This window comes from Pteropus medius, unplaced genomic scaffold (assembly GCF_902729225.1).
Source record: "Pteropus medius unplaced genomic scaffold, Ma_sr-lr_union100, whole genome shotgun sequence".
Taxonomy (NCBI): Eukaryota; Metazoa; Chordata; class Mammalia; order Chiroptera; family Pteropodidae; genus Pteropus; species Pteropus medius.
In genome coordinates, this window is record NW_024340699.1 from 15402371 (window position 1) to 15424686 (window position 22316).

Sequence of the window (22316 nt, forward strand, 5' to 3'; positions counted from 1 at the left end):
AAACTGGACGTGGTGTGGCCGCTTTCACCGTGGAAATGGGCAGACGCCACAATTCGAGCTTTGCCCATTTTCGAGAACCAGTTGAACGTTCGTCGGCGCACCGCCCAGTGCCGCCGTTTCCTGGCCGGCTTAGCTTCCTCCGGCCCAGAAAGGCTGATCATCAGAGGCAGAGGCTTCCGCTGTGTTTGCTCGTCCCCGCCTTTAAACCCAGGCACGGTCAGACCAGGAGGCCTGAGCCAGCCCGGCCTCTGCCCTCCCCTTGGCGAGCACTCCCGCCTGACTCACAGCTGTGAGAACCGAAAGGTCACATCTCGGGGTCTGCCAGCCACGTGGCACGTTGAGGGCGACAAGGCCGTGACTAAGGAAAAGCAGAAAGCAGCGAGATGGAGCGTCCTGTACCAGCCCCGTTAGTAGGAGGTCACGGAGTATCCCGAGGACAGTGAGCCTGACGGTCCATTCTGCCCTCCTCGGAAGGGCCTCTGTCCTGTGGACAGCGACATATCCCCCGCTTCACTTGTGCCTGCTCCTCAATCTTATTTACACATATTATATAAACGATACTAGAAATGAACATCGCAAATGGTAGGAAAAAGCCCTGATCTCAGCAGAAAGCGTCGGTTTGCCGGCCTGTCTCTGTCTCCCTGTCTGGTCCTCGCCCTCGGGCGTCCCCCCGCGGCCCTCCCTGCCTCTCCCTGCTCGCCGTAGCCCGCGGGCCGTCACCTCGCCGCGTTGCCGCGAGGAGTCCTGATACAGTACGTGTCACGCTGAGACCAGAGTGCCCGTGCTGCGTGGGCGTCGGCTCCGAGCGCGCCCGTCCGTGTTGCGTTTGCTGTGAAACCTAAACACGCAGCTTCTCCTTTCGACCCCCGTCTCGAGCCCTGTGACTGCAGCCACGCCCTGCGCGCGTCCTCCGCGTCCCCTTCCTCCTTCCCTGTCGCCGCCGTTCTTGGTTTCTTTTCTGCAACAGTGTCGTGATTGCGCTAAAAACGTTGCAACGTTTCTGCTTTTTTTTCTTTTTAAGATAATTGTACTAACTTCCAGGTTTTGACTAAAGTATAGCCCAGAATTCTTTCTCCTTTTCAGACAGTCTTTTAAGAGGCTGTGTGTCTTCCTCCAGGTCGTGTCCTCAGGACGCCTGTCTACAGAGAGAAGGAAGACATGTATGACGAGATCATCGAGTTGAAGAAGGTGCTATTTCAGCCTGTTCTTGGTTGATGTTAAACAGCGAAAGCCTTCCACGACGACGGGGGCTCATGGGGGTCGTGTGGGAAGGCTGTGGGCTGTAGAGCGACACTGAGCTTACGCCGTGGCTGGTGACCCCGGTTTAGGAAAGGCCCAGCACGAGCTGTGCCGGTGCCCTGCCTCTGCCCCCGGGGGTGCACACTGGGGGACCTGTTGCCCTCAGGCCCTCTGCTCCCCGAGGCTTGGCCCTACAGTCGTGCCAAGCCGCTCCTATTGGCAGTCTCCCCTTTGTGTATTCCTGCAGTGTTAATGACACCGTGTACACACCACCTCAGCAGAGTGGCCTGAGATAGGTGACAACTATTACCTAGTGATGACGTTGAGACAGAGCTTATTAGCCTGTCCAGGGTCAGCCAGTAGCAGAACCAGGACTTCAGTCAAAGTCTGCCTCCCTGGGCCGAGGCGCCCTCCACTGCCCGTGCTCTCCCGACCCCCGGAGGGCGGGTTCCGCTGACACGCCACCCCCTGGCACCTCCCTGGCCTCCTCCGCGCTCACTCGGGCCTTCACAGCCATGCCTGTTCCTGTGCCCCGGGGGAGTGGCGGGGGCCATTCTCTTCCTAAGGCTACTCCATTTATAGATCTGCTGTCCCCTGTCCCCGGCCGAGCCCCTCTGCAGGTTTGTGGTCCGTCTGGGCCCCAGAGGCTGAGCAGGGCGTTGGCAGCCAGCACGGCAAGGAGGCCGGCCGCCGTCTTACCTGGTCGGGCCCCGTGGGCAGCCGCAGCCTCCTGTCGGCCCAGAGGACGCCCCGCCACGGGGCCACCGGGCAGGGAGCGCATGGCCTGAACCGGAACATCCCACCGCAGAGACATGGACGCTGCTGCTCCTAGCGCCCCGGAGAGAGGCTTATTCCGGTTGAGGGGTTGCACCAGGGAACCCGGGGTCCCCAAGGCTGAGGGATTGCCGTAGCAGCGCTCCTGGAAGGGAGCTCTGAGGGCCGGAAGTGGGTCCCTGGGTAGAATCGTCTCGCCTTTACTCGAACTTCCCATCGCGGGGTCCTGGACGAGCCCAGCCTCAGCCCCCAGGTTCGTTGGGGAGGCGCGTGTTCAGCCGTGCTCTGTCGCGCTGGGGTCTGGGTCATCAGAGCAGTTTTCCTGTGGCAAGCGACACCTCCGTTTCCTGTTGAAAACGGGGCAATAATACTACAGCGAATAGAATCAACGAAATAGTCCGCAAAAGTGCCTCAGTACAGCGCCCGACACACAGGAGGTTACGGGGGGGCCCCGCGCCCCCACCCCGTCCCCGTGCAGCTCAGGTCCAGGGCGTGGCGCCGAGGCAGCGTCCGTCCGTGTGCAGCTGTCTCGTGGTGGGCGTGGTCCCTGGGGCCACGGCCACCGCAGAGGTCCCCTCCACTGCCCCTCTGCAGTCACCCCCCATCAGCATCCCCTGTCCCTGGCAGCCTCTGCTGATTCTGCGTCTCTGTGATTTTGGCATCTTGGCGAAGCCGAAGCCGAACGAATGGGGTCGCACAGTGCGACCTTGGAGGTGCTCTTCTCACTCCTTCGATGTGCCCGGGATGTTGGGTGCTCAGCAGCACCCTCTCGGTGCCGCTCGGCTGTGCCCTCGAGCTTTGCTGCGTTGCGTTTCTCTGCCCACGGTCCTCTGGGATTGTGATGTGTGGCCGCCGAGAGTATAAAGGTCTTCCTGTTCCTGTCGCCGTCGAGTTCGGTCCCGCGGTGGCACAGAGCACACTCTGCCACCTCGTGTCCTCCCATCTGTGGCGTTCGCCGAGGCCCAGAATGTGGTCTGTGCCCATGCATGTTCGGGCCGTGCTCCTTGCTTGCCAGCTAGAGCCTGCAGGCCGGGGCCGTGGGACTCTGCTGGCTCCCAGTCCCGCCGTCACGTCCGTGCTGACGGGGTGTTAAAGTCTCCAAGAACAGTCGTGCGTTTTCCTGTCTCCCTTCCCGTGCCCGCTGCGTTCCACGTTTCGCGGCTCTGTTGCTCGGGGGCGCACACTTGGGATCGCTGCCTCCGTGGTGGCTCGACCCTGGAATCGTCGTGTGGTAGCCCTCCCTCTTCTGGTGGCTTTCTGCTCTCCGAGGTCTGCTTCGCCCGACGCTGACACAGCCACTCCCGCTCGCTTCTGATGAGCGTACCGGTGGCATCTGTTTTTCCATCCTCTTACTTTGACCTGCCTGTCTCATGTTTGAAATGAGTTTCCTACAGACAGCGTGTAGTTCGGTCAGCGTATATTTTTCAATCTGCTTTGCCAATCTCTGTCTTCTGATCGTCTTTCAGATCACTTGCGTTTCACATCGATGCGTTAGGATTTAAGTCTCTGCTTTATTTTGTGTGTGCGTGGCCTCATTACCACTGGTCAGTGGGAAGTCATGACTCTCCAGTAGGCTTCCTCTGGCCACCCCACCTGTCCCCCAGGAGGAGGCGCGGGCACCTGCTCCAACCTGGCTGGGTGGAGGTCTCGGTCTCCCTCGGCCCTGGCTGGCCGGGTGGGGCCGTAGCATCCCCTGCGGTGTTTGTGGTCCTCGTCTGAGTTTCCTGCTTTGGCTGGCTGCCCCTTTCCTGCCGGAGAGAGGAGGCTGTTCTCGTGTGTGCCTGTTGGCTTGTCCAGGCTGATGGCTTCTCCAGAACCCAGTCCAGGATGTCCAGAGCCGAAAGGAAAGTGGGGGAATCTCTGTGTGTCACCCTCATGTCCTGAGGTCCCTAGCTCGTCTGCCTTCTTCTCTTCACCTGTCTGAGTCTTCTCAGGTGTCACACACAGCGTCCGAGGGTTTGAGTGGACTCGCTCCCTCTTCCCCGGTGACTGCAATGACTGACTCATTCGTCAGACACTCACTGAGTGCCGGGACCTCTCCTGCCCCACTGCGGCACTGGGGTCGCACCCACCTTGGCCACGTGGCTGGCGTGCCAGGCCTCCCTCAGTGGACGGTGGACTCAGAATCCCCTTTCCCGTGGTGGCCGCTTTGTTCAGACTCTGTCTCTCTTCTGAGTACCGCAAGTCCCTTAAAAGGAGGACGTTTCTAAGATAACTGGTAGCTCAAGTGCAGGCTGATGCTGGACGCCAGGTGACCGTGGCACCAGCTGACCTGTGTGGGCATCCCTCGGCCGAGGCTGTGGACACTGTGTCAGCCTCACGCTCTTCAGGCTGCAGGGTGTCACAACGTCCAGTGAGGATGTTGAAAATACAGACGCCCTCCCGTCGCCATGTCATGAGAGGACTAAGTCAGTCCAGAGTAGCAGAAAGGATGTTTCAAAGTACGGGATAGTTGTGGACAGTGAATAAGCTCAGTGCTGTGCAGCGTGACGACAGGTGTCAGCTCCCCGCAGGCTGGTGAAAGGCTGATTCACAGGCGAATGCTTGGGAACCATTGCCCCAACCAGCCAGCCTCGGCCGAGGCTGAGGATCGGAAATGAGCATTAGGGTCTGACGAGTTTGGGTTATAGGCGGTGTGACCACCGAGGGCTTCTTGTGTGGCCGCGGAGGACACGCGACCCGGCGCCCGGCAGCAGCGCCGTCCACAGCGTCCGTCTGTAGCGCTCCTCGTGGCGTCCCGAGCTGCGTGGGTGGGCCCGCACCTGGCGGGCACTCGCCCTGCCCCGCACCCAGTGCAGCCGTGCCCTTCGGAGCTCCTCGCCGTGCCGGCCGGGCCCCGCCCACCGCCACACCACGCGCCCTGGCGAACTGGGCGGCCTGGAGCGTCCCCCCCAGCTCGGTGTCCCCGGCTGCGCGTGTGCGTGCGGCTGCTTCCGGGTGCATTTGGCCCTTCTTCCTCCAGTCGCTACGCATGCAGAAGAGCGAGGTGGATCTGATGAGGACGAAGCTTCGGCGCCTGGAAGAGGAAAAGAGCAGGAAGGACCGGCAGATAGAGCAGCTTTTGGATCTGTCCCGAGTAAGTCCCGGCCCGGCCCGGTGGCCCACCGCGCAGCCCGGCGGGGGCGGAGGGGGCCGTGCCGCCTGTTGTCACGTCTCACTCCGCTTCCCACAGGGCCCGGGTTCTGCTCGGACTCCGGCAGAGGACAGGCCTGAGACTGGCTGGGTGAGTACCGTCTCCAGCAGCACAGACACCTGGGCAGTGAACTTACTTTCAGAGCAGCCCACGGTGAGCGGGGCCCTCCCCCCGAGGCGTAGCAGACGCAGAGGAGGGCCTGGGGCGCTCTGAACCCAGTCCCCACGGAGCGGTGCGGGTGACAGGAGATGCTGCAGGGCTGTGAGGGGGTGTGGGGCCCAGCAGGCTTTCCACGGGCCAGAAGTCTGCCGTAGGAAAGTGGGCACAGTGGGGGACCGCCCCATCCTACCCAGAGAAACACATCGCGCTTAACCAGCGACACTGATTTGAAACAGAAGCAAAGCAGGAATGGGACGAAGACCTTAAAACACATACAGACACCGTTTCTGTGTTGCTTAGTAACGCGTAACAGATCGAATGCAACAAACGATGGAAAATGGGACCGCAGTGTGATCGATGCTGTGGCAATAAACTGGCAGTTGGAGAAAAACATTTCACGGCAAACCTCATACGAGTCGAGGAAGTACATGTCTGTTTCATGTGAAGTGCTAAAAACCGGAAAGGATGAGATGATGAGATTATCGCACACAAAGAATAAAGTAACAGTGATGTTGTGGTGAGTGGGTTTGATGACATAAGATTTATCATAAAGACCCATTAGACCATGACAGAAACGATCGGTGTAACGGGGCGTCATCGATGGCACAGCAGACTTCCGTCCAGGGCACACAGACGCTACTGACCTAGACAGAAGCAAGGCTGTCTGCTCCGCTGACTGGAGCAGCTCTGCGTGAAGACCGCGGCACGTAGACGCATAAGGGCTTGAGAAGGAGTCAGCGCTTACACAGAAGATAGTTTTACGTAGCAGTGGCCCAGCGCACAGTTTGCACACGTACACAACCTCACGTGGCCTGTGCTGCCCGGGACTTGCATCCCCATCTTTGAAATCGGGAAATCGAGGTTAAGGGAGTCGCCTCGCCCAAGCTGGGTTAGCAGTGAGTGGCCGTGAGCCCCGAAGGCCAGGCTGGTGTCCACTCGGTCCCCACTGCTGAGCAGCAGTCAATGCTAGTGTGAAGGCCTTGTCCTCAGCTACTGGGACAGGAGACTCTCGGCTTCAAGGAGCAAAACAGCCAGGCCGCCAAGCCAGTCTAGGGGGCTGGGGCAGCACAGGCACGTAGAACCAGACATGACGTGTTAGGCGCTGTGACATGCGGCCGCAGCGGTCCGTGAAGTCACCCCTTGTCTAACACCACTTCTTAGGAAAATCCAGGAGAAAAAGCCTTTGGCACAAGGTTATTTATAGCTGCCCCATTTGGGAGGAAAATCGAGGAGAAGCCATTCAGATTGGAATGCCGCTGCATCAAAACATCTTCAGAAAAGAATAAAGAATATAAAACAACAGAGCCGTCTGCGTGACTCGGGTGAGGGCGTAGAGTCCTGAAAATGATGGGGATTTGCAGAGAGGAAGGGCTCCTTGCATGTTTGTTGTTCTGCTTTTTTTTTGTTATTAAAGTTGATTCCGAGTGGGAATTCTAGATCGCAGGGTACGTGCGTTCTGCCAGGCCACCCTTCACAGTGGCCGTGTCCGCGGTTGGACACTTCCACTTGGCATCCATGCTCAGGAGACGTTTGCGTGTGTACACCGCGGGGCTGGCCAAGGATTATTCGCAGTCGCAGAAGTAGGTTCGGCTTCCAGACTTGTCACTGGGAAAGGGGGCACTCTGCCGTGCGCGTCACGTGGTGCGAGAATACAGAGATGCAGGGACGGCTCCCCAAAACCGTTCGCTGAGCTGCAGGGGCCACGTGTGCCTGGGCACCGTGGACATACACGACGGGATGCCGGAACTGCAGGGGTGCGCACACAGCCGAGCACGCGTACACTGCGGTCTCGGGAATGCACTTCGAGTTGGTGACAATATTTGGTTGAGAGCGATATGTCAAAGGGTACTGTCGCATCCATAATATTTAATTTTTTAAACAAAATGTGTTCGTGCATCGCTAAGGTAATTTAAACTTACCTTAAAATCCAGTTAGAAAGTAGTTGGGCCATTCCAAAGAAGGGGAGACGTCTGCTCAGGGGCGTGCTGCTATCGTCTCCCCAGTGATGGACTGACAGGGAAGGAAGCAGGCGGTAAGCGGCACTCGGGGAGGCGCGGGGCCCTGGGGACCCCGCAGGCCTCTGTCCCGCTGTGCCCTGCCTCTTTCTGCCCTGCTCACCCCCAGGGAGTGTGTGGGCCGAGTTGTCATGGGGGGGATCAGGGCTGATGACTTTGCATCTAGTGACTGGTGTCTTCCTGGAAGACAACTGGGGAGGCACCTGGCGGTCCCCTAAGCGTGGCCCATGGCCCAGGGGAGGGCTCTGTGCCTGGCGGGCGTCTGCCTAGGGACCCCCACCCGCCTGGGCCCGCTCACTCGCCTCCCTGCACTGAGTGAGCGGGTCAGCGGCCCCGTCTTCACTGTGCTGTGGTCTGGAAGAGAAGCCAGCGATGAAGCGAGGACAGTGAGGTCCTGTGACGGGAGGCCGTGCGGGCAGGGGCCACCCGGACCTGCCTGGGCACAGGACGGGCTGAGTCCGCAGAGGGAGGGGACCACGGACGTGGAAACGGCCAGCGTGACGTGCCGCTGTTTCGTTGGCAGGTCGTTAGTGGCCTGAAGCAGAGGATCCTGAAGCTGGAGCAGCAGTGCAAGGACAAGGACAACACTATCCAGTACGGAGAGGTCGGCAGGCTGGCCAGGGCTCCCCGCGGGCTCCCGGCTCCCACCCCCGCTGCTGGAGCTGGCCGCTCGCCGCTCCCGCCTCCTTTCGGTGGCTTGTGTGCTCTGTCCTCAGACGGCAACTTCAGTTCCCACCCGCCGTGCCCTGTTCCACGCCCCTGCTCCCAACTTCATCTTTCCACCAGAGAGCCAAGTAGACGTTGGCCGCCTCTTCCAAGTGTCACGAAGGAGCAGCCTTTTCCTCGCATCTCTTCCCGTGCCTGTCGCATTTAAGAAACGCCTTCTGTCCTTAGTCTCCCGTGGACCAGTCTTCATCTCCAACGCGACACAGGAAACCCCGATGCTTAGGCCCGTCCCCCAGCTGCCCCTCGCTGGGCCCCATCCTGGCTCTGCCCTCGGGGCGGCCGCTCGTCCTTCCTGCTGTCTGGTGCGAGGGCAGAGTCCTCCAGCGGTGTTCACGCTGCTCTGAGGAGCTGCGAGGTCCCACCTGTTGCCCCGCGCCGCCTCTTCACGCAGCGCTCTCCCCCTCCTTCGTTTCCTGCTAAAATGGTCACCTGAAAAAACGTTGCTTGCTGATTTTTTCCGAGTTTCGGAATCCTGATCCGTGTGGCTTTCCTTTCCTCTGTTAGAGCCTTTGTCCAGAGGCGGAGAGCAAGGAGAGTCACTCTGACCGCTGGGGGCAAGTGGCTGTCCTTCACACGGACAGCCCCCCGCTGCCCCGGAGACCTGTCTTCACAGTCGCTCCAGTTTTAGACAGCCTCTTACTTAGTAAAGAGCATCATTAGGGAGTTTGTCACTCACCTTGGGAAGTGGCTGGTCAGTCTGGAAGGGAGTCTGTGCGAGGCCACCAGCCAGCCGAGGGCCAGCTCAGCCTTTCCCTCCCAGCCCGGCTCTGATGTCCTGGGGACACGTCCTCTTCTCTGCCCGGGGAATGCTGGCACTGCCGTGTTAACTCTGAACTTGGCTTTCTAGCAAACTGCAGACCGACATAAAGACCACGAACTTGGAGGAGATGAAGATTGCCATGGAGACCTACTACGAGGAGGTGGGTGCCCTTCTGCCCAGAGCGGGTGCAGGGCAGGAGTAGGCACACGGGCCCAGCTGCTGGCCTGGGTGATGGCCGGCGGCCCTGTGGGGACCCCGCTCTCCTGCCCCAGCTTGAGTGAGCGTCGCGCACCTAGCGCTCACCTGCCGCGGGACAGAGGTCAGGCGTGTGCGGCAGCCTCTTTAGAGGAAGGTGGGCCGTGCTGGCTCGCGTCCTGATGTGCGTGTCCTGATGCGTTCTAACTTGCCGTTTGCAGATCCATCGCCTGCAGACCCTCCTGGCGAGTTCCGAAACCACGGGAAGGAAGTACGATGATCTGTCGGGAGCCGGGGCTCCTATGCGGGCCTCGTGTTCCACACCAAGCAGCATGGCCGCTGCGGGGCCACGCCCGCCCTTGCGCCAGTGGGCAGATTGCCACGTTTCCACGGGGGTGGCCCCCGGGTGCCCTGACAACCGCCCCGTGCTGACCGCCGACGGTCACTGTCCACACTGCCTAGCGGCACTGGTTCACCCAGCGGATCTTCCTGTCGGGGAGAGTTCAGCACCAAGTGCAAGTTCGTGTTGCCGCACGAGTTTATCAGGAGGGGCAGCAGGGTGGCCGTCCTCTCAGCGTCCCTCACCCCTTCTCCAGCCCACACCGTGCTGACAGCAGATGCGGGGAGCCGCAGTCCCTGATCGGGTTTGTGTGTCGCGGCCTCTGTGGTCAGTCCCGAACATTCGCAGGGCGTTTACACGGCCGGCCCGGCCTTCGCTTTTTTCCTAACCGCCCCGTAGTTGAAAACAGGTTGGCAAACTTTTCTGTAAAGGGCCGGATGGCACTTGTGGCCGGTCCCTGCCGTTTGCAGCGGAGAGTCCCGTAGTCTGCACGTGCGCTGAGCTGTCGGGAGTGAACGTGCCCCCGGGGGTGCGGAGGGCGGCCCTGGTCGTGAACTGCAGTGCATAACCTGGTGCTAGGTGTGTTTCTGCTCAGAGACACCTTGACGTGCACTGTCGACACCTTAACACTGAACTCGGCCCAGACGGGTCTCCTGCCGCCCTCCACTGGGCCCACGGGCCGCACTCGGCTCTGCACCAAGGGGACGATTTAAGCAGTGAACGCACCGACGGAGCACAGCACTGTGAAAAGCACATGCTGAGTGGACCGCGGAGAACTGAGAGGCAGGGCGGTGCCTCGTTCAGCCTGAGCTGGGCACGTGCCCGCCGGCGACTCTGGTTTTTTGCCTCCCTGCCCAAGTCTGCGAGGAGGCCAGTCTGCAGATGCAGTCTGTGTGGCTTAGACTCGGGGGTAAGAGGCAAGACCAAAGCTATCACATAGGTGCTTAAGTAACGAGAGAAGTGAACCGTGAACCCTTTAGTGACGCGTCTAAAACACTACACATCATCGAGTACGCTATGCTGTTACACAGGTTGACTGGTTGGAAGGACATTCCGTGGGAAGGAGGCACAGGTTGCTTCCGTGTGGTCACACTTAGGGTCCCCGGAGGACTGCACACACTCATCTGCACGACCGCCCCCTCACGCGTGACATTAAATCAGTTCAGAAACCTAGACCTCAACCTCGTGGTTTCTGGCCCGCAGGCTGTCGGAGAAGAAAGCCAGCTTTAAAAGGCAGAAGAAGACAGGCAGCGTCCTGCTGAGCCTGTCCCGGAGCGTCCAGGAGCTCACGGAGGAGAACCGCAGCCTGAAGGAGGACCTGGACCGCGTGCTGAGCCACTCGCCCACCGTCTCCAGGATCAAGGGTGTCTTTCCAGGGCCACCGGGAGGGGACACGTGGGGAGAGGCCATGTTTCTGGTTCTTTGACGGAGATGCAGGCCTTCCTGCCTCCCCACCGCCTAGGCCCGACTGCATGGGCCAAGTGCAGCTAGACCGCTGGGCCGCACGCGCGAATGCGCTTGGAGATCGAATGAGCGCCTGCTGTGTCCGGGCGCTGGGGACCGTGGCAAACGAGCATGCACACATCTCGTGGCAGTGGCGTCGTGTCAGGGAGGCGGAGGGGCCAGCGGGTCAACTGAGAGCTGGGAGCAGAGTAAAGGAGGGGAGGGAGAGGCGGCAGGTGGGCAGCTGTGCACCTGCAGATGGGGCCCCTCCAAGGCCGTGACAGCTGGGCACAGGCCTGAGAGCTGAGGGTCAGCCACGCGGCCACTGGGGGAGGCCCCTCTGCTCGCTCGGGAAGGGCAGTCTGGCCGAAGGGGCCTGTCAGGGTGGCGGCATGAAGTGTGCCTTAAACTCCCGTTCCTTCCCCAGGTTACATGGAGTGGAGTAAGCCCCGGCTGCTGAGACGGATCGCGGAGCTGGAGAAGGTGAGAGGCACGCCCCCTAGTGTCCCGCGCCCGGCTCGGGGCCTGCCTGCGCTGGAGGGGAGCGGGGGGCGCCTGAGGGGCGGGGGACGGGCAAGGGGCTTTGCTCATGGGCACAGTGCCGTGGGCAGACCAAAGAGTGGACAGAGCGAGGGTCACGCCGTGCCTACCCTGTTCCGGCAAGATGGGTGCAGGTACCCTAGAGCCCCTCCGAACCCAGCCTCCTGTGTCCATGTCGGCTTTTCATTGCCCATCATGCCCCAGACTGGTGTTCTCACCAGTGTATATAATACTCAGGTTCACAGAAAACTCTGATCTCTGCACTCTGCCCACCAGAAAATCTGATTAACATTTCCCCGTATCCCCCGTGTGAATCTGCAAACTCATAGCCAATCTGATTTTATTGACGGAGGTCATGGTGTCACATTATTTGGCCGAGAAAAGTAAACTTAGAGGGGAACATTTAAAAGAATAATAATTTCACACATTTACAGGCCGAAAGCTGAATAGGTTTCTATAATTCGTGGGCAGTTGGGAAGCCGAGCTTGCTGGGGAGGAATGGCCCTGGAGGGCGTCGGGGGCCATGGGGCCGAGCCCTTCTGGGCTGCGCGAGGCCGGCGGCCACGGGGTCTCTGGAAGTCGTGCTAACCCGCCCGTGTCGCCCCAGGAGATCGGTCCCATGGAGAGCCCCAAGCCCCAGTCTTCGGATGAGGCTCGGTCAGACCTCCTGGCTCACGCCGCATCCAGCTCCGCGGGGCACGGGCAGCCACCGGCCGGGCACCTGGAGGAGAGCGAGCGTGTCCGGGCTGCGGTGAGGAGCCTGAAGGGCGAGCGGCGGGCCCTGCGGGCGCAGCTGCAGGACAGAGAGTACGTGGCTGGTGCCGGGCAGCTTCCCGCCCCGGGGGGCCTGGCCTCCTGCTGACAAGCGTTTTCGCGAGGCGTCCACCGTTCTCATGGCCTTGGGCGCGCTCAGCTCTCAGGAGCGACTGCACGAGGACTTTCTGATTCCGAAGCGTACGTTTCGGTTGTAACATAAAGCCAGCTTTAGCGGTAAAAAGAAAACATTAATTGGCCAAGTCAGGTTTCCAAAGGGGGTGGGCATTCAGATCTTCTTACACTGAATTCCAGAGGGGTTTCCGAACTTCTTTAGAGAAAAATGATTTGGTTAATTCTCGTAAAATAGATATGCCATCAATTAGGTCTTATACGGAGTGGTTTAAAGACTCAGTGACGTGTCTGTGTCACCTTTATCAAATGGGACACATGCGTGAGCTGTTCGGTGCAACCCTAAGAGTTTTGAAGGGCGAAGCCTCAGATGTCGCTTATTCTCTGTCTCCAGCATCTTGATCTGTGGTTCACCGAAAATGCACCGTCCTCCTCCCGCTGTTTCCTTGGGGCTTCTCTAGTCACCGTTCTGTCGTGAGGAAGCCACCGCACGGTCTTTTGAGATGGGCTTTATCTCTCAGACCTTGCTACCCAGAGCATGGCCTGGGAAGCCACCTAAGCACAGACCGGGAGCTGGTTAGAGATGCAGCACCTCAGCTGCCCCAGGTCTCTGGAGCCTGTCTGTCTCATGCGACCTCACCGTGACTCGCGTGCACTCCTGGGCCTGAGAGGGACTCCCTGGCTTGCTCGGGGCCTGGGTTCCCTGCTGCTGTCCCAGCAGAAGGCCAAGCCTTTCCCTGTTTTCACACGCGCTGAGAGGTTCTTTGCAAAAATTAGTCTAGTCATTTGGAAAGGTACGTAGTCATTTTGAAAGCTGTCACATGGCATGACAGTAGCTTCATTTATTGACCTTGACCCTGCCCTTCTCTGCGGATCCCCTATGGTGTGTAGTCCGGTTCATACAGACTTTCACAGGACCTTGAAAAGCCATTGCGACAGAAAGCCGTGGGACTGAGCTTCTGCTAGAGGTCGTGTTTTAAAGCCACATTCTTAGCCACGAGTCACCTGGGGGGCCTAGGAAAGCCTGTCTGGGAGTAGTGCAGTTGTGGGTGCCCCACTTTGTCCTCAAGCCCTCAGCTCAGGCAGCACCCACGTAGTTCACGTGGCCCTTCAGAGCACTCGTCTGGGGCACGGACTGGGTGCCCACTGTCTGACAGGGTGGTGTCCCTCCCTGGGATACAGGCCGTGAGGCGGGGCTCCACCGAGTCGGGGCTCACTCCCCGCTGTGTCCCCCTCACAGCAGACCACCCGTGACATCTGACTCAGGACCCCTGCCTGTTCTCGGCCCTCTCTTCTGTGTCCACTGTCATCAGTTAGGGGGTTGGGCCGCGTTTTTTTTCTCTGAGTGCTCCCAGCCTATGACGCTTGGTGTAACGTGGTCCTGTTTTAACGACTGCTGAAACGTCTCTGGTTCTGTGTGTTCAGCCTGGAGGTGAAGCAGCTGCTCCAGGCAAAGATCGACTTGCAGAGAGAGCTGGAAAGCGTGAAGGAGGGCGAGAAGGAGAGAAGAGAAAGAGAGGGGGCTCTGAGGTGAGTGAGCCGGGAGTCCGTGTTCGGAGCGCGCACAGTCCCGGCCCCGCCCACCGCATGCCGGCCCCGCCTGCCGTCAGCGCGGCCGCAGCCTCGTCCCGAAGCTCGCGGTGGTGCTTTCCTTCCCAGTGAGGATCCGAACTCTGGGGAAGGGCTCGCCTCGTACAGGGCAATGTCGGGGGGAGCAGGCGTCATGGCATCTGCCGTGGGCACACCCCTCAGTCTGGGTGTCGGCCCCGCTTCGGGGGTCATCGCCTCCCACACCCTTCGTAGCATCGTTGTCCACGACGGCCAGAAAGTGGGAACAGCCCAAGTGTCCGTCAGCCGATGAACAGATAAAAATCTGAGGTGTGTGCAGACGAGGGGAGGGACGGAGTGAGGCGCTGACACACGCCCCAGCACGGGTGACGCACGAACCGACGGGCGCAGCAGGAAAGGCCGCCTGGCGGGCGGTCCTCGGACACCCAGCAGACGCAGATCTGCAGGGACGGAAAGCAGATGCGCGTTGCCAGGGCAGGACAGGCGGGGCGATCTAAGTGCCACTGCAAGCTCACTGACCAGCACTCAGCTGTGTGCCGCGAGGTCGCGAGTTCCGTGCCATGTGGACGTCACATCAGTAAAGTGCCCGAAAGAGCAGATCAGAAACCTAAGCAGAAACATTTAGGACTCAGAATCATTAGACACCGGTGACTGAAATGAATCAGGGCCTTTGTGTCCAGGGGAGCTGTGGCCGGCTTCTGCCAGACAGCGAGGGTCAGACAGGGCCGGTGTCCAGGGAGGAGAGGGTTCGCTTTGCCTTTAGCATCTGGACAGGGACGTACATTGTACCTCCTTCCGTTCACGCTGTTTATGAAAACCGCACACGGTCTGCCCGTTCACCGTGCGGTCAGTGGTTTTCAGCGCCTGCCGCCCTGCGCCCGGAGCGCCACGGGGCCCCGACCTCCCCCGTGCCGGCCCCTGGCCACCCACTCCTGATGAGGCAGACGCGCCACCTGCGGTGCAGTGCGGTGGTGGCCGGGGCTCCCATGGCCGGGAGAGGTGGCCGTGCTAGCTGCAGGCCCCCGTCCCTTCTGTCACAGACATCTACAGCACGGGGACCAGTAAGGCATCATCTTATCCTTTCCTGCTTTAGAGAGGAAATTGAAATGCTCACCAAGAAGTTTCAAGAACTAGAAGACATGAAGAGAGAGGAGGAAGGTGTCCCCATGGAAGTGACCCCTGAGGTGAGGCTCGGACGCGCTGGGATGTGGCTGGGACGCTGTGATCCCAACGGCCCTCACGCTACAGGTTTTGCCAGACCGTCCTCCCCGTCCCCGTCCCCTCTCCCCGTGTGTGGGGACGAGGAGGTGGTCTATGGCCGTGCGCAGTTCCTTGGCACCTCCGTGGAGCCGGGGGTGCTGGTCCCGAGGCTGCCGCGCCTGGGCTCTGGTGGCGGGAACGTGCCTTCCCTCTGACCTTGTGCTCCAGTAGTGGACTCTTCAGAGGGCAGGTACTCTGACGTCTGCCGACACTAACAGGGAACGGTACTAAAATCCTGTGGCAGCGCTGGCCCCCGAGGGCCTGTCTTGTAGGCGTGGGATCAGCAGAGCCAGCACGATGGCTGTGTCCCATGCATGCGCTGCAGACGGGCCGGTGTTCCCAGCAGCCTCTGTGCGACCCCTTTTCTGACCCTTTCTGCGCCCGAAGATCTCAGTGCCACCTGGGCACCCCCAGCGTGGTGGGTGTGTACCTGGCACACATTTTAGCCAAGAAGTTGTTGTTTCAGAAGGTGACTTACTGTTTCAGCAGCGAGTGGCCTGGCAGAGATGGTCACTGGCCACCAAAAGGGAGGCTTATCGGACTGCAGGGTCGCGTTGTCCGCCCTTTTTTCCTTCGGGACCAGCTTCCCTCCCAGGTTGGCTTATTTGTCAGGAGCCCTAGTGTTCAGGCTTCTTGCCGGAGTGTCCGACACTGTGGACCCCTGAGCTCAGCACAGGAGAGGAGAGAAAGGCGCTGAGCACTGGGGCCTCGGAGAAGCGGCGGGCGCGTCTCCACGCAGATGAGGCGCACGCACGCTGCCAGCCGGGCAGAAGGGATTCCCGCGTCGCCAGCAGCGGCCCTGAAGCGCGTGTGCTGGCCCTGATCTGCGTGTCCCCCTGGCCCGGCGCGAGGCCTGGGCAGTGTGAGTCCGCCTCTTCCCTGGGAAAGCTGGTTTTACTGTTCCACGAAGGACACCTTTTGTGTCACCTGTGTGGGAACATTTCCGTGGCGGTTTTTCTAGTGCTCTGGGTAATGTTCTGAGTCCTGCAGCATGGCCCATGGTCCGAGCGTCCAGGGATGGAGATTAGCCATTCTGTGTGACGGTCACTTTTCAGGAGGCCCCCGCTCCCCTGAGCGCCTACCCTGTCTGCTCGCAGCAGACACGACCCTGAGTGCAGGACACACTGAGTGCATCTGCTGCCCCGCTGACGCAGGGTGTGCCACGTGGCAGTCGTGCGAGACGCGGCCCTTTGGGGCCTCCTTATGATCTGCTCCCTGAGCAGGTGCCAAAAGGGCAGGGCTTCCTGTGTCCCTTGTCCGCGTCAGATGACCCCGGGCCCCAGGGCACCGCTGAGGTAGATGCAGGTGTGTCTGCTCCTCTCTAAGGCGCCCCCAGAGTCAGGTAACCCCCACGCCGGTTCTCTCACCAGCGTGTGGCTGTGGAGGCATCAGGGTGCTGGCTCCCCCCATGCAGTAACGGGACACACATCCGACCTTGTCCCTGACTCCCGCGCTGCCCGTCTGTGGAGCGTCCACCCCACGCGCCAGTCTGCTCCTTTCTCCGGGCTCCAGGAGACTGGCATGGCTTCAGAGCTACTCAGTACTCATGTTGGCATCTTATGCAGCCTCGAGACTTTGTCCCTATAAATGACAGGTACAAAGGGCGGGTCCCTGGTTCCCACGGACCGTCCAGCGAGCCTGGCCAGCTCCCACTGCAGGGCACTCACTGCAGCCTTGCCGTAGACAAGGTGCCAGGTGGGAGCCGGCTAATGGGCAGGGCGTCCTGTTGGAAGGTCACCATGCCCTGGTAGAGGGCAGAGTAACGTCCACTCACTGACATGGATGACCTGTGACCTGCTGTCTGCTGCACACGAGCCCCTCTTCCCCCGGAGGCCAGTGCTGATCGACCCTGTTTTACCGGGAAAACACTGGAGGGTGCCTGGGGGCCACCCGCACGCTGCTTCGGTGCACTGGGACCACGCGCTCCTGTGCTGTCTTTCCGCGTCATCTTGGTGTTTCGTGGGCACTGTGAGCTTTGGGTCTTTGCTGCCGGGGGCCTGGCCACTTGAAGAAGGTGGGACGAGGGCAGTGGCGTGAGTGGTCACGCTGCCGGCGGAGCGAGGGCGTCGGCTCCCAGCAGTGGCTGTGAGGAACGTGCGTGTCCGGATTTCAAGTCCCCGGCTGTCTGCCACGAGTTGTCTGAGTCACATCCCTTTACCTTCTGAGTCACTGGTTTTACCTGCTTGCTCACAGTGGCACAGGCCGATCGGTGACATCGACAGACTGCGTTGCCTCCATGGAGCGATGGCCCGGAGGTGCGTTAGGACGGGGGGAAGGAGACCTGGCCCTTTCCAGGGTGGCAGAGGCTGCGTCGGGGACCTTGGCGGGAGTGACCACGAGTGCCCAGAGGAGACTGGTGACAGCGGCTGACGTGCTGGGGGCGTTGTGGCCCCGTCAGCGGGCAGGCTTCTTGGACTTGCGATGGTTTCACGGCTTCACAGAGCTCTCTCCAGCGTGTGTCTCCACTGAGCCTGCTTTTCTGATGTGAGAAAAATAGTCCAGTATTTTTATTTTTGTTGAGAGGCGTTCTGGTAGATTACCTACCAGGGCCCATAAGTGGCAGAAATCAGTGTTGTTTTGATAGTAAAATAGCAATTCTTGCTTCTTTCTACCTCAGAAACCAAGTTAGACGTCGCTGCCTTTAATCATAGGAGTCCCATTTTTGTAACGCAGCATTTAGACTAAAACTGGAAGGCGGACGTTCTTGCGTGGACCAGTGTTACTGAGCCGTGCGCTAAGTCGTGTGCCGAGCCGCTGCCTGCCCTCGCCGGGAGCGCTGCACGCAGCCCTCAGGGAGGCCGGGGACACGCCGAGCTCTTTGCCAGCTGGGCGTTTTCTCCAGAGAGTTCCGTCACGTGGCTTGCTGGCCAGTGTAGGTGCAGACTTTTCCTCTAAATGGAAAAGTCGAGTCTGACCAGTGCCGCCTATGTCACGCCACGTAACACCCGGTCGCCCTCCCCGGTGCCGTCTTCCTGCCCAACTGAGCGCCCTCTACCCCTTGGCTGTCCCGCAGGCCCAGGAGGAGCCCCGACCATCCGGAACAGCCTGCGGTCCCCCTCAGCAGGGCCGTGAGCCAGAGGCCAGCCCCCCTTGCCCCTGCCCGGAGGTGCGGAGACACGTCGCCGCCAGGACCCTGCAGGCCCGCTGGAAGGTGTACAGGGAGCAGGTGAGGGCACCTGCGATGCCCCGCTGCCGGCCTGCACCCCGGGGCACGTGCTGGGGGCTCCCCGCTGCCGTCCGCCCGTCCATCTGACCCGCAGTGCTCGAGTCCCTTTACGTGCAGTCGATGCACGAGAAGACGTGGGAGAGACGGGATGGACACGGCTGGGGCGGGAGGCTCCGTGCCCGAGCTCGGCGGGGCGCTGCATCCCGCCAGGGAGGAAGGGGCGGCTCGCCGGAGCGGCCAGACCGGGTGCCGAGGCCGTGCTGTCCGCAGCCTCGTCAGGGGCGGCTGGTTCGGCCTTCACATCCCCGGGGCCCGGCGGGGGCAGGCTCAAGGCATGGACATTCATTCTCGTGCTAATTCATCACTTCTCTCTCTTTCAGAAAAAGAAAGCCGTCGAGGATGAGGTGAGCAAAGTCGATTTCACCAGTGTTGAAGTTCGTGTTGCACTTTGGAGCGAGGGGAACGTAGGGCTACCTCACGAAGCGCCGTCGCGCGCCTGTCTGCGTGAAATCCGGCCAGACCCCAGCGTTACCGTCACGATACGTACGTGGCGTTAACGTCAAGTGAATGCTCCGATGACGTCACACCTTCAAATTCATTCGTTCGTTCATTCATTCAACACACAGCTATGGGTCATCAGCTTGCGTCAGGCAAGCGAACACGGGCAGCGAGGCAGACAGGCGAACCCCTGGTGATCGGGCTGGTGGACGTGCCACAGGCCGCTGGGCCTGCTTGCGAGGCCTGGAAACTCCCTCCGGGGGTGACATTGGAGCCGGGCCTTGAGAACAGGCAGGGCCCCGCGGGGATAGGAAGTGGGGGCACAGGTGCCCCAGGCCAGAGGTTCGTGCACGTGAAGCCCAGGGGCCCGTTCGGGAAAGCAGAGCAGGTCTGAGCGACGGGTGCGCGGGACGCCCGTGGGAACGGAAGGCAGGGGACGCTGGGGGCGCGGCAAACGCAGGGGACGGATGTCCGGGCGGCGGTGCGGATCTGCGGCCTGGCCTCCCGCGCAGCCTCCTCAAGGCCCCCTCGCCCCTGCTTTGCCCCCTGCAGCCTGTTGCCCACTCAGCCCCCAGGGTGGTGCTGGTAAATGGCGGACAGCACCCCTCCGCAGTGACCCTCTCACACAGAGAGCAGAGCCCAAAGCTGCCCCGAGGGCCCTGCACACCGCGCTCCATCTGGAGGTGGCTCCGGCCTCCGTGGCAGCCTCAGGCCCTTCCTGTCCCAGGCCCTTTGCCCTCACTGCCCCTCAGGAAGTCTAGAGGGCTCTGGCCCCCGGCTTTTGCAGGTCTTGCTCCCTGGCGTCCTCAGGTCTCCACTGAGTCGCCGCCTCCCCGAAGACCCTTCTCTGAGCGCCCACCCCGCCCCTCCCCGCCCGCCCTGCTTTATGTTGTTCAGGGCGTCGATCCCTCCGGACGCTGCACTTGTCAGTTGCTGCCCCTCCCGTTAGAATGCAGGTGCCGCGGAGGCAGGAACCGTCTCTGCCTCTGCCGCCATACTCCTGGTTAGCAGGGCGCCGCCTGGCCTCCGGTGAACAGTTTTGAATGAGTGAGTGAACGAGTGGATTCGGGACGCCTCAGGGCCCTGACTGTGCGGCGTGGCTCTGAGCAGACGGCCAGCACGCGCCGTCCGCCACCTTCGGCCACCTCTGGGCTCCGTCCGAGTCTCAGCCCCTCCCTCTGAGGTGAGGTGCCGGGAGCTCTCCAGGGGGAGCAGCCAGGACGCTCGGTTGGCACGTGGGCATGGCACATGATGCGTGGCTCGCTGCCCTCTGTCATGCTGTCCCGGGCACAGTGCGGCCACCGCCGCAGCTGAGGCAGGGGCTCTGTGGTCGTCCGGCTGTGCGGGCCTCCTGGTTAGTCCGCGTAGTCACCCGCTTCAGCGGTTCCCGCCCTTAATGCCGGCTGTGCCCTCGGCTTCCACGTGCTCGTTCTAACCCGTGTTCGGGGCGCCCCCTTCGCTCTGCCTTGGAGGACAAAGAGGCTTCTTTGTGGCGACTTGATTACGGGGCATCTAGAAGCGTGCGTCTGTCGGGACTCAGCGTGCACGTCAGCCTCCCAGAACCACGAGAGCTCAAGCCCCTTGTGCAGCGGCGATGCCCGGACCAGGCCGGGCAGACACACGTGCTGCCCAGACCCCGGGCACTGATCGCGGATCCCCGCGAGGCTCTCCGGAGAATCGCAGGATAGCTGGAGGAGGCACGCACAGCCGAGTCCACGGCCCCAGCACGGAAGCCTCACTGCGTGTGCACTGTGGGCCGGAGTCAGCTGCCCTGGTTCCTAACGTGACAGCATTCAGCGTGACTCCTTCATGTCCCCAGACTCAGTTCACGGGGCTCGGGGGTCCCTGGAGGGTTGGCGTGTTTCTCGCTGTCGGAGGTTCTGGTGAGAGGTTTTTCCAGTGCTTTTGTGACCATGAGTCGCGGGGGACATCACTTCCTCTGCCGTTAGAGCCTTTCACTTGAGGACCTCCTGTAAGCCGTGCCCGCCGCCCCCCGGGGAAACCAACACCCTCCTCTGTCCTCTGTCCCAACAGGCGGCTGCTGTGCTTCAGGCAGCTTTCAGGGGACACCTGGCACGGGCAGAGCTAGTGTCAAGACAAGCGTGGGATTCGGAGTCTTCCGGCATGCCCAGCCTCCCCTGCCAGGTAACCCTGCGGGGGCCAGCCAGCCCTGAGTGCTCACAGTCACCCCCTTCTTCTCAGACCTCGTCAGCCCAGGAAAGCGGGGGCCACCTTCCCATCGTGTATCCTGCCCTAGGGTGCCCTGTCCCCCATGCCGGCACCTTCAGGCCACACGGTGGTGCCTCTGCCGCAGAGTGCCAAGCAGCGTGTCCCTCCCGCAGCCGAAGCACAGTCAGTGAGGGACCAGCTTCCTGTGTCAGCCCCACCTCCATGGGGGACAGGACGTTCATCTTAAGGCTCTAGAGGCTGAGGATTAAGAGCCCGCAGGCAGCAGTCTGCCGCCTGGAGCGGAGCCGTGCTCCGCCTGGCCGTCCGCGGTCCCGGGAGACCGTCTCCGCCGCAGGGTGGGCGGTGCTCTGAAACCGCTCCCGTCCGTGTCGTTGCCTCAGGACTCACCCCCACCCCGCGTGCCGAGCCCCATTGTCCAGGCCGAGGACGACCCAGGGCAAGAGGAGGCCATCACCACCATCCAGTCCGTCCTCCGGGCACACCTGGCACGGATTGGGCACAGGTGAGCCGACCAGCAGGGTAATGCTAACCCAGGCACATCGCCAGAGCAGAAGCTGCCCCTTGTGACAGCGTCCTCCCGTGCCGTGCAGGTGCAGGGGGCCCCGGGCTCAGGCATCTGGGAGAGCCGATGCGAGGCTTAGTGTAGCCGCGTGACCGTCACCCGTGGGCTGCTGCCGGCTTGTCCTAGCGTGCAGCCCCTTCGTGAAGAGAGATGTGCCACAGTCCCAGGTTCAGGGAGTGCTGTGGCCAGAAGCCCTCCAGCTGTCACACTGTCCCCACTGCACCCGCCAGCTCAGCCAGGGCTCCGCCTTGCAGACACTCGGAACCGCGAGTGGGGTTCACAGCGCCTGGAAGGACATTTCTGGCGCAGGGGTGGCCTCTGGGCCTGCGGTGGGTGGAGCCCGCGTCTGCTGCGCGGGGAGCTCGGGCTCCGCAGCCCCTCGGACGCCGCCTCGTCTCCAGGGTGTCAGCACTCTGGCCGACAGTGCAGCCCCCATCTCGATTAATCTGTGGTCTCTCTCTGAAGGAGCCACGGGCGTCGGGCCCTCAGTCCGGGTCCCACGTGACTGTTGGGGGCCGTCCCTGGGGCAGTCCACCAGGACATGCAGCCACACGTGGCTGGGAACGGCGCTGAGGGATGGCTGGGGAGAGGGGACACTGGCCGAGGGCACGCAGATGCCCCGGGCTCGTCTGCTGTGCGGCTGGCTGCGAGGTCACTGCGGGGGCCACTGCCCCGGGAAAGCAGGGAGCTGGCCGTCGGCCTCGGGGGCCTGGAGTCGGGGTCACGGGGTCTCTGTCTTTTCTAGAGCCACCAGCAAAAGAGCCAGCACTGCAGCCTCTGCAAAGAGGAGACCTTTGTGCAGCGGGCCGGCCTTTCCTGGTAAGCCCATCCATTTCGAGCTTCGGTGCGAGGGGCGGCTGGC

General features: G+C 61.5%; 1 protein-coding gene across 1 annotated transcript in view; it reads left to right on the forward strand.

The window, feature by feature from the left end:
• Positions 1–22316, forward strand: part of IQCE (IQ motif containing E) — a 35021-nt gene that overhangs the window by 7333 nt on the left and 5372 nt on the right. Inside the window, exons 4-19 of the mRNA XM_039876372.1 lie at positions 1099–1188; positions 4976–5089; positions 5186–5236; positions 7844–7914; positions 8894–8966; positions 9223–9272; positions 10545–10705; positions 11212–11267; positions 11932–12131; positions 13635–13739; positions 14872–14962; positions 18052–18204; positions 18585–18608; positions 20737–20847; positions 21273–21394; positions 22200–22273. Coding sequence (XP_039732306.1) covers positions 1099–1188; positions 4976–5089; positions 5186–5236; positions 7844–7914; positions 8894–8966; positions 9223–9272; positions 10545–10705; positions 11212–11267; positions 11932–12131; positions 13635–13739; positions 14872–14962; positions 18052–18204; positions 18585–18608; positions 20737–20847; positions 21273–21394; positions 22200–22273 — 1546 coding nt within the window. The remainder of the gene's footprint in view (positions 1–1098; positions 1189–4975; positions 5090–5185; positions 5237–7843; positions 7915–8893; positions 8967–9222; positions 9273–10544; positions 10706–11211; positions 11268–11931; positions 12132–13634; positions 13740–14871; positions 14963–18051; positions 18205–18584; positions 18609–20736; positions 20848–21272; positions 21395–22199; positions 22274–22316) is intronic.